General features: G+C 37.4%; 1 gene segment (V, D, J or C); it reads right to left on the bottom strand.

Annotated features, from left to right (window-relative positions):
* The window catches only part of LOC129494342 (T cell receptor gamma constant 2-like), a 43070-nt gene that overhangs the window by 18386 nt on the left and 12393 nt on the right, over window positions 1-12291 (bottom strand). The window contains 1 exon segment of the C gene segment in view: window positions 8927-8973. Coding sequence covers window positions 8927-8973 — 47 coding nt within the window.

Here is a 12291-nt window from a genome sequence, read left to right as displayed (position 1 = left end):
TATTTATTTCTTTTAAAGAGAAAGAGTGTGTGCTGGATTGAGGGGCAGAGTGAGAGGGAGAGAGAGAATCTGAAGCAGACTCCACACTCAGTCTTGGAGCCCAACACCATGGTCAGGTCTCAATCCCACATCCCTGAGATCATAACTAGATATTTAACAGAATGAGCTACCCAAGTGCCACTCAACATTCTTTATTAAACTTATTAAGAGTGTTTTCTATGGACACAATAATTTCTTTGATGTATAAAATAGACACCAGTTTTAAAAATAAATCTTTCTAATACATTTATATATATTCATAATCAAAAATTTTTCAGGTAAATTGCCTTAATGGTATATATATGGTGAACACAAGGCAGTAGGAATTCTATATAAATTAACCAAATGCAATCACATTTTAATTATGTATGGCATTAATACCTATTGATATTGTATTCATTAAATTAATATTGCATATCAATATTGATTCAAAATTCCTCTATTTTATTCCTCTCTTCTTTCTTTTTTTAAATAAATAATTACAAGTATCTCATATGTGATTATGAATTACAAATTAATGACATTTCTATGTATATTTAAAAGTACTAAGTATCACTAACTATATTCCTATGTATTTTCCTTTTTTTATGATTTTATTTAAGAGTCCATGCTATCTTCTCACTATCGTTCCAATTTTAGTATATCTACTGCCAAAACAAATATTTCCTAGTTTTTCTGAATAAAATTTAAAATTTTAATTGTTTATCTACTAAATACCAGTATGAAGGCCACCCTTGTTGGTGTTAGACATGATATCATGTAAGATAAAATATTAAGATTTAAGTACATACAACAACAAAATAACCCCCCACACACATTTTAATTTTATTTTTGCCAAGTATGGGAAAAGTCCATTACAGAAATACCTCTAAATTTAAGTGTTTTGTATATTAATGGAGAGTCAGGTAACTTTTCACTGGAATGGTGAGAAATAGAGCTAAATCCCCTGGAGAATTTCAGCTTTGTCAATGTGATTGGCTACTAACCACTCTCCAATCTGGATACAATTCTCCCTTTAGGTTTTAAATGGGGCAAGATCTATGCGGCACTTATTGTGCTTTAGACAACATGCCAAGTACTTTACTCACAACCTCTCACTGAATTTTCATAACCCTGCTCATACATCCTGTTATCTCATCTTGTGTATTATGAAACTGAGGCCAGAGAATAATTACCCAAGTTCACATCAGCAGCAAGTGGTGGAGTCAGAGCTCCAGGTAGCCTGACTCCAAAACCCAGGCTCTCTGAAAACGCCCTTTCACCATTAGAAAAGGAAGTGAGTCAAATCACACAATTTATGTCATGAGCAACTTCATTCCTGGGACAAACACTTTCAAGACAACTACATATGTTGTGCATGACCACTTTAAGCAAGTCTACACGGACACAAAGTCAGATCCTATTACATATTTGCACACTGCTGTCTATGCTGACCTTTACTGGAGGGATTGATATTAAAATATCTCCTAAGATTTCTACATCTAAACGTGTTATGAAAATGAGAGATTAAATTAACATTATCATTAGTATTAGAAATTTAATTGTGATGATTGTGTCCTCCAACAACATTTTAATATCTTGGGACTGAATCTTCTTTTACTGATGAGACTGCAGTATTTATGGATAGCAACTGGACCTATGTCAATCAGACATCAAGATTCATTCCTTCATTTGCACCCCACGTTGTTCTACTATATTTAGAATTCTCTGAACCATCATCACTGAAAATGTGCCCTACGCACACCAGTTATTAGAAAGTCACTTGTCTTATTTTATCCAACGTCTTTCTAGCGTTAAGGAAATGAAGAGGAATATAAATACAGCAAAGCCTAGTAATATGGGGTCAGTTCATGGAACTGCTTTCACCTCTGTTGTCCAATGCAAATGGCATTTTTTCCTACCAAGAGCACAATCTATGAGCATTCCAAGCTCTCATCAGAAATTTCTACCTCTATGTAGAGTATCATGTCATCGGCGAAGAGGGAGAGTTTGACTTCTTCTTTGCCAATTTGAATGCCTTTAATGTCTTTTTGTTGTCTGATTGCTGAGGCTAGGACTTCCAATACTATGTTGAATAGCAGTGGTGAGAGTGGACATCCCTGTCTTGTTCCTGATCTTAGGGGAAAGGCTCCCAGTGCTTCCCCATTGAGAATGATATTTCTATGGGCTTTTCGTAGATGGCTTTTAAGATGTCGAGGAAAGTTCCCTCTATCCCTACACTCTGAAGAGTTTTGATCAGGAATGGATGCTGTATTTTGTCAAATGCTTTCTCTGCATCTAATGAGAGGATCATATGGTTCTTGGTTTTTCTCTTGCTGATATGATGAATCACATTGATTGTTTTATGAGTGTTGAACCAGCCTTGTGTCCCGGGGATAAATCCTACTTGGTCATGGTGAATAGTTTTCTTAATGTGTTGTTGGATCCTATTGGCTAGTATCTTGTTGAGAATTTTTGCATGCATGTTCATCAGGGATATTGGTCTGTAATTCTCCTTTTTGGTGGGGTCTTTGTCTGGTTTTGGAATTAAGGTGATGCTGGCCTCATAGAATAAATTTGGAAGTACTCCATCTCTTTCTATCTTTCAAAACAGCTTTAGTAGAATAGGTATGATTTCTTCTTTAAACGTTTGATAGAATTCCCCTGGGAAGCCATCTGGCCCTGGACTCTGTGTCTTGGGAGGTTTTTGATGACTTCTTCAATTTCCTCCCTGGTTATTGGCCTGTTCAGGTTTTCTATTTCTTCCTGTTCCAGTTTTGGTAGTTTGTGGCTTTCCAGGAATGCGTCCATTTCTTCTAGATTGCCTAATTTATTGGCGTAGAGCTGTTCATAATATGTTTTTGAAATCATTTGTATTTCCTTGGTGTTGGTAGTGGTCTCTCCTTTCTCATTCATGATTTTATTAATTTGAGTCTTTTCTCTCTTCTTTTTAGTAAGGTTGGCTAATGGTTTATCTATCTTATTAATTCTTTCAAAGAACCAACTCCTGTTTCTATTGATCTGTTCCACAGTTCTTCTGGTCTCAATTTCGTTGAGTTCTGCTCAAATTTTAATTAACTCTCTTCTTCTGCTGGGCGTCGGGTCGATTTGCTGCTTCTTCTCTAGCTCCTTTATGTGTAAGGTTAGCTTTTGTATTTGAGTTCTTTCCAGTTTTTGAATGGATGCTTGTATTGCGATGTATTTCCCCCTCAGGACTGCTTTTGCTGCATCCCAAAGATTTTGAACGGTTGTATCTTCATTCTCACTAGTTTCCATGAATCTTTTTAATTCTCCCTTAATTTCCTGGATGACATGATACTCTACATAGAAAACCCAAAAGCCTCCACCCCAAGATTGCTAGAACTCATACAGCAATTTGGTAGCATGGCAGGATACAAAATCAATGCCCAGAAATCAATGGCATTCCTATACACTAACAATGAGACTGAAGAAAGAGAAATTAAGGAGTCAATCCCATTTACAATTGCACCCAAAAGCATAAGATACCTAGGAATAAACCTAACCAAAGAGGTAAAGGATCTATACCCTAAAAACTATAGAACACTTCTGAAAGAAATTGAGGAAGACACAAAGGGATGGAAAAATATTCCATGCTCATGGATTGGCATAATTAATATTGTGAAAATGTCAATGTTACCCAGGGCAATTTACACATTTAATGCAATCCCTATCAAAATACCATGGACTTTCTTCAGAGACTTAGAACAAATTATTTGAAGATTTGTGTGGAATCAGAAAAGACCCCGAATAGCCAGGGGAATTTTAAAAAAGAAAACCATAGCCGGGGGCATCACAATGCCAGATTTCAGGTTGTACTACAAAGCTGTGCTCATCAAGACAGTGTGGTACTGGCACAAAAACAGACACATAGATCAATGGAACAGAATAGAGAACCCAGAAGTGGACCCTGAACTTTATGGTCAACTAATATTCGATAAAGGAGGAAAGACTATCCACTGGAAGAACAACAGTCTCTTCAATAAATGGTGCTGGGAAAATTGGACATCCACATGCAGAAGAATGAAACTAGACCACTCTCTTGCACCATACACAAAGATAAACTCAAAATGGATGAAAGATCTAAATGTGAGACAAGATTCCATCAAAATCCTAGAGGAGAACACAGGCAACACCCTTTTTGAACTTGGCCACAGTAACTTCTTGCAAGATACATCCACGAAAGCAAAAGAAACAAAAGCAAAAATGAACTATTGGGACTTCATCAAGATAAGAAGCTTTTGCACAGCAAAGGATACAGTCCACAAAACTCAAAGACAACCTACAGAATGGGAGAAGATATTTGCAAATAACATATCAGATAAAGGGCTAGTTTCCAAAATCTATAAAGAACTTCTTAAACTCAACACCAAAGAAACAAACAATCCAATCATGAAATGGGCAAAAGACATAAAGAGAAATCTCACAGAGGAAGACATAGACATGGCCAACACGCACATGAGAAAATGCTCCGCATCACTTGCCATCAGGGAAATACAAATCAAAACCACAATGAGATACCACCTCACACCAGTGAGAATGGGGAAAATTAACAAGGCAGGAAACAACAAATGTTGGAGAGGATGTGGGGAAAGGGGAACCCTCTTTCACTGTTGGTGGGAATGTGAACTGGTGCAGCCACTCTGGAAAACTGTGTGGAGTTTCCTCAAAGAGTTAAAAATAGACCTGCCCTATGACCCAGCAATTGCACTGTTGGGGATTTACCCCAAAGATACAGATGCAATGAAACACCGGGACACCTGCACCCCGATGTTTCTAGCAGCAATGTCCACAATAGCCAAACTGTGGAAGGAGCCTCGGTGCCCATCAAAAGGTGAATGGATAAAGATGTGGTTTATGTCTACAATGGAATATTACTCAGCCATTAGAAACGACAAATACCCACCATTTGCGTCAACGTGGATGGAACTGGAGGGTATTATGCTGAGTGAAGTAAGTCAATCGGAGAAGGACAAACAGTGTATGTTCTCATTCATTTGGGGAATATGAATAATAGTGAAAGGCAATATAAGGGAAGGGAGAAGAAATGTGTGGGAACTATCAGAAAGGGAGACAGAACATAAAGACTCCTAACTCTGGGAAATGAACTAGGGGTGGTGGAGGGGGAGGAGGGTGGGGGGTGCGGGTGAATGGGTGACGGGCACTGAGGGAGGCACTTGACGGAATGAGCACTGGGTGTTATTCTGTATGTTGGTAAATTGAACACCAATAAAAATTAATTTATATAAAGAAAAAGAAATTTCTACCTCAAACTGTATTCCTTCTAGCTCATGTCCATAGTTTGGCTTCAAACTCCTACAGTGGTCCTTCGTGGTGGAATGAAAAGATCAATGTCTCGTTGCCTGGTCTTCTAGGCCTCCTATTGTCATGTTAGATCACTAGATTGCCACCTGCCTGACAAGATTGGTTGAAGGTCACTATCTATGAATGACATTATATGTCCTGGTGTCTATGATAATGATGCAGTGGCAGCGTGAAATGCATTTGTTTAAAGACCTTTTCATCCACTTTACAAATTGGATTTGGAAGGCAATGCCCACTGTTTCAATCATGTTCCTCTTAAAGGACTCATGCATTGAAGTCTTTTTCTCATTTTATGATGAGAAAAATGTAACATATTTGAAATTTGATGTGTGTCACTAAATAAGTTAATAAAAGGTATGTATTCCACTACATTTTTCCTCTGAACATAGAATTTTACCCTATGTTTCTTGCTGGACAATCACAGGCCTTTTTTCTTCCACTTTCCTTAGTGATTTATTGGTCTTCTACTTATTTATATTTCCTGACCTATCTGTTCTTGCACATTTTATTTTAGGTCTTCTTAAATAGATTTTGGAAATAGGCAGTATAAGTGGATGAGAAATATGTTGTCCATTAGAACTTGTTTCTTTTCCTGCCCCTGATCTTAATAGGTCTGCCTTGAAGGTGACATGGAAAATGGCAGAAAATATTTGCAAATCCCACTCTGCTATATAGACACAAAACATTCAGAATCAAATATGCTGAAATGCCGGACCATAAGGTAAAGCTTTCATTGTCAAAATTATGTGTCATAAAACAGAGGTTACCTTATATTTCATTTTGAACAAATTCTCATTTTAAAAGAGGCTTTTCTAATACTCTACTTAGACAAGCAATAGACTTAGACAATATATCAACCTGAAATACAGTCCATTAAAGCTAGTTTAGACATAGTGCTGGTAAAAAACAACAAAGAAGTTTAACATGGATTGGTATACATTTTAGGGGATCCCTGCATGGCTCAGCAGTTTAGTGCCTGCCTTCGGCCCGGGGCGTGATCCTGGAGACCCGGGATCGAGTTCCAAGTCGGGCTCCCTGCATGGAGCCTGCTTCTCCCTCTGCCTGTGTCTCTGCCTCTCTTTCTCCCCCCCCCCTCTCTCTCTGTGTGTGTGTCTCATGAATAAATAAAATCTTAAAAATAAAATAAAATGTATATTCTAGATGCCTATGAAGAGTGTGAATAAAATTTTTAATGAAATATGAGGGCAAAAAAAGCAGTATTTCTCAAGTGATATTTGTAGTAGTATAATTTTGGTTTTGTAGGTGTAAAATATTAAAAGTGAGTATTTGAGGGGCACCTGTGTGGCTCATGTCATGATCCCAGAGTCCAGGGATGGTGCCCAGTGCATTGGGATCCCTGCTCAGCAGGGACTCTGCTTCTCCCTCTGCTCCTCCCCCCAGCTTATGCATAGACTCTCTCTCTCTCTTTCTCAAATAAATACAAATTAAAACTTTTTAAAAAAACATGAATGTTTGACTTTATATATATATATATATATATATATATATATATATGTAATTGTATATATTCAACTATAAAACTTCTCCCTATTTACATTCAGACATATCCACTGAAAAGTGAGAGATCAACTTAAGTTGAGGCTAAAAATATATAAGGTAATACAACATCTCTCATTTTTAGAAACATGCAACAATGAGTCATAGAAATAGAAATTATTCTGCAAATACTGACCAATTGTTCTAAAGTGATCTGTAGATGAGATCATAATTAATATATTTTCCTGTATTCTTGATTGAAAAACAACTCCATTGTGTGATAATTGGAATTTGTAGAACTGACTTCTTTACTGAAAGACCATGTACCAACCTATGCAGTAGCTATTTCCATATTTAATTTCATTTATCTCCACAACATTCACTGGAAATGGTTGTTACACTGACAGAATGAATGGATGGAAATATAACAAATGTTAACAGAATAAGTGTCAGTATAAATTTTTAATACTTTATTTTTTCTTTTTTCAAATTATCCTCTAACAGGCATTATTATTTTTATACCTTTAGGAAAGCAATAATCAGTATAATCAAAATTTATTTGCTGAATGATGATTATACAGAAAGAGATAGATCCAAAATCACAGTCTGCATTTCTCTCTGCACCACACCTAAAATTTTTTTCAACCTTTTGAAGTTTATCTGTGTCACCATTATTTAATTAGATTGTTAGAATTCCTTTTAAATATTTTATTTATTTATTCATGACAGACACAGAGAGAAAGAGGCAGAGACAGAGGCAGAGGGAGAAGCAGGCTCCATGCAGGGAGCCCGACGTGGGACTCGATCCTGGGACTCCAGGATCACACCCTGCGTCAAAGGCAGGTGCTTAGCCGCTGAGCCACCCAGGTATCCCAGACCGTTAGAATTTATATTGCAGTCAGTTGGAAAAAAGAGGATTAGAAAGATGCTTTTCAACTTATGAATTCATGTGTGCCTATGATCATAACCACTAAAATCATCAAAATAAATAATTTCTTTCACTTTTCTATTGTTTCACTGTGGAAGAGCAGGACCTCAGCTGGTAAAAGAAACAATAAGAACAGGGACGCGCATACATGGGAACAGCATTATGTGTGTGGGAAAAGCCAATTATTCCTGCCATTGGTCAGTACTGAACAGCAATGATGGTGGATAGATAGCCAGGCCTGCTGGGGTCAGTTCTCTCATCCCCCACTGCTCTCTAGTTAATGCTCCTCAGAGACCTGTCCGGATAGTCATGTCCACAGTTCTCTGCTGTCCTTCCCATGATTGGTTTCTTGAGTTGTTTTTCCTTCCTTGTTTCCACATACTTAAAATCTATGGTAATAAAATCAATAGCCAATTGGGACTGGGGACTTCCTCTCAGTACCTTCCTTCACTTCTTGGCAGTGGCTGCCTGTGTAACCCTTCGGGCCTCTCTTTGTTCCAAAATATTGGACTCTGAGTCCAATATTTCATCTCTCACCAGAACACACCACATAATATTTCACCAGCCTTGTGAAAATTCTTTGAAAAGATTTATTTGAATAGATCCTATCAGGTAGAAAGAGCCCAGTGAAATATTATCCCTCATCCTGGCAAAATTTCATCCCTAAGGCTAATGAGGATGAACAAATTTACTGGACTGAATTTGGAAAAAACAAACCCAGCTTATGACACTCTTGGAGATGTTTGTGCAGTTAAATATGTCGATGCCTTATACGAATCTGCTATAGACAAAATGGCAAGTTTATCATTTTTTGGCTTATTTTTTTCATTAGTTATTTTTGGAATCAAATAAATAAGACACACAAATTTTCATACAAATCTTTCAAGGCAGACATTGCTAACGGACCTAAAATTTCCACCTCTTAGTGGAACCCCCCTTGCTCTAGCTACTTAGCTCCCTGTTAATACCCTCCAAGCTAGCTCAGTCAGCAACTACCCCTAGGACTAAGGCAGAGTCGACCAAGCATCTCGCTGCTACTGATGACCAAACTGGGACCAAATCCTAGAATTCAGAGCCAGCACCAGCACCTAGTATCCCTCCCCTCCCTACCTCATACTGAAGGATTTCTAAAAATTTTACCTGTAACCCTGAGCGTTGTGCCGGGACCAAACACTTTGTTTCTCCAACTATTCCAGGAACACTGTCTGAAAAGCTTTTACAAAAATCTCCCTTTGTACCTCTTTTACAATTTGCCCATATTTTCAATATTTATATGAATATATATAAACAGGCCCTGCTAGAATTAAAGAAAAATGAATCTCAAGCAAAATCACATTAGATATGAATGTAGTCAAGACTGGATGAACTGACCTCTCCCTGCTTGGGCAGTTTGGGTCTGTCTTTCTCATCACATTCACAAGCAACTGACAGTCTGATTTTACCTTTTTTTGCCATTTTCCTGAAACTTCTAAATCTTTTTTCTTAAAAGGTTTTCATGTATCATATCAGTTCTTTTCCTAGAGTGTAATTTACACTTACTACTTCTATGCCAGATGAGTTTTAGAGTATGTGAAATATTAATGAAAATCCTTAACATATTTATTCTTGAAAGACTGTTCCTTTGAACTTGAAATTACCCTAACAAGTTCCAGGGCATTGATTTAAAATCCTGTGCTGCTCATCAGAGGACCCTATTTGTTTTGGCCTTTCTGCAGCTGCCCAGCATGAGTGGGAAGGCTGCTCTGAGTTATGCAGTTGAGTCCTGCATGTAGTACAACCGCTCCCATTCTCTGCGAGCTTTGGTATTTCCAGCATTTTGATGCTGATACTGAAAGATTGAATGAAATGGTATCAAAAGGACTGGACCTTTAACAGAAATGCCCTAAATTATGAGAATTTAGCAAACACAATTCAACATGACTTAAATGATATCTTGAGGCGAAAGAGGGAATTTTAGTGCCATGATTAAAAGCAGAAGCATTGTTTTCTGCATGAAGAGTAATAACAATTATGGGCTATAACTAGTTAAACATTCAGCTACATAGGCTATTTAAAAGGTCAGACTACAAAAAAGTATATGTTCTGAATAAAAAGATGGCTGAATGTTTCCAAAAGCATATAATGGTATACACTGTACCCTTTGGAACAAACCAGTATCTATTGGGTCCCAATCTTTGCCATAGTAACTAGCCATGTAAATTTAGGAAAATCACTGAACTCTTTAAGCCTCAATTTCTCCATCAGTAAAATTGGAATAAGAAAATTTCCTGTACAGCACTCTTAAGGATTGAGAATTGGCACAGAAACAGGTATCTGACTCTCAGTAAACATTAGCTATAGTATTATTGTCTTTAATAGGATGGTGTGAGGCCCCTTTATCAAATTTTCCACGAAACCAATATATAGATGCTATAAGCAATAATTATTTATTATATAAATTAAGAAAGCAAAAGAGCTCATGAATCCCACATTCTGTGTCTCTGGCAGTCACAGGCCAAAACACACGGGGCTCAATCAAGCCACAATCTAGAATATTTACCCAGGAGGCTACAAGCTTATGAGTGTTGGGACTGTGTCTTATGCCTCCACTTAGGTATCTCTAGTGTCTAGCAAAGAAACTGTCTTCAATGACTGTTGAGACAATAAATGAACAAATGAGGATGTAAAATGCAGACAGACTCTTTTCATGGATTCTAGAGCTGAAATGGTTTATTGAGCTCACAAATTCCATTAAACTGGACCCTCTCTAGGCAATAGCACAAGACTCACAATAGCACAAATTTTGACTAATCTCAGCCAACCTACTAAGAAGCTAGAGTCATAAGAATGTGTTCATTTCTTGATGTTCTATAGTCATCCACTGTAAGAGTTAATTTTTTTCACTGCCCGTAAAGGTAAGATCAAAAGCAATCATACCTGTTTTACAGGCTATTAGAGAAAGGAGCACTATCTGCCAAAAAAGGAGTACTATTAATACTAGAGCTAGTTCATCAAAGTGTTTCTCACTTAAAAGACCATCTACAAGATAACCAACCTGAACCGAGAACTTACACAAATAGTTCACAGACACAGTCCTAGAAAGATTTTAATTTCAAGACTCCGTTTACCCTTTTGTGTGTATATTTTCTAAAAGTAGAATTTCAATCTGCTTGCAAGCAGGGAAGTAAAAAACTGGTTTATGAAGTAGTTTTGTACCCTTATACAGAGACCAGTTCCTGCATAATTGTTGTCCATATGCCTGAGGTGATCTTACATTGTTTTTTCTAAAAAGCATCTCTCAGTTTTTCATTCACAGGATCAAAAAAGAACAAAGTTACTTACCAGGAGGAGTTACTATAAGCCTAGTACCTTCTGCAAATATCTTGACCCAGCCTGGTTAGAGGTTATCACACTGGTTAGAGCTTCTACAAAAATGTCAGCCTTCTCCTGATCTTCATGGCATGGCCAGTAGGGAGAAACCTTGTATTGGCAAATTTGATCTGAGTTCATTAAAAGTCCTTCAATATAGGCTTAATGTCATTGGATATTTTCTAAGTTTTCTTCAGATTAATTGACCCAAATGTCTGTTTTGATGGAGACAATAAACATAGAAAAATGTTGATAGAAAATGGAGACAAAGGGAGCAAATAAAAAGAAAGAAAGAGAAAAGGAGGGCAGCCCTGGTGGCTCAGCAGTTTAGCGCCACCTTCAACCCAGGGTGTGATCCGGGAGGTCTGGGATCGAGTCCCACATGAGACTCCCCACATGGAGCCTGCTTCTCCCTCTGCCTGTGTGTCTGTGTATCTATTTTATAAATAATTAAAATCTTTAAAAAAAAAGAAATAAAGAGAGAAAGAGAGATAGAGAGAAAGAAAAAAGAAAGAGGAGAAAGGAAAGGAAAGAGAAGCAAAGAAAGAAAAGGAAGAAAAGAAAGAAAAAGAAGGGACAAGGACTAAGTGGTCAACAAATGACTTTTCTAAATTACCAGGAAAGGTGTTCAGAGAATTAAGATATTTTGATTTCCAGGTGTTCAAGAGTGTGAAACTGCTCAGAAATGCATCAAAGGAAAAGCCCTTCTGTTCTCACAAACACCAGGCCTGCTATGTCAGCAATGTGGGATTACATTTCTGAAAGAGGATATGCTTCGTAACTGAAAAAGTGACCATGCCAACAGAAATATACTTGAGAAATGAGAATAGTGGCCTCTATCTCCATTTTTCAGTATGCCACCTTTACCATTTGGATACCCTAATCTATACAAGGCAAAGCAAAACTGAGAAAATGATTCCTTGATAAAAATATTTTCCTGGAATGAAAAGAAATTTGTAGAAGTCTAACTCTCATAGAAAAAATAGATTTGTTATTAAAATTAAAATTAGAAAAAAAAACCCAGTTCTCTGATTTGTTGAAAGAAGAAGGCTCTTGGAAGCTATTCTGTGAGCTTTGGAAATGTAAAGACAGTCCTTGGATGGAGTCCCGCATTGGGCTCCCCACAGGAAATCTGCTTCTCCCTCTACCTATGTCTC

Source organism: Nyctereutes procyonoides, unplaced genomic scaffold (genome assembly GCF_905146905.1).
Source record: "Nyctereutes procyonoides isolate TBG_1078 unplaced genomic scaffold, NYPRO_anot_genome, whole genome shotgun sequence".
NCBI lineage: Eukaryota > Metazoa > Chordata > Mammalia > Carnivora > Canidae > Nyctereutes > Nyctereutes procyonoides.
This window is presented reverse-complemented; position numbering and strand designations above follow the sequence as displayed.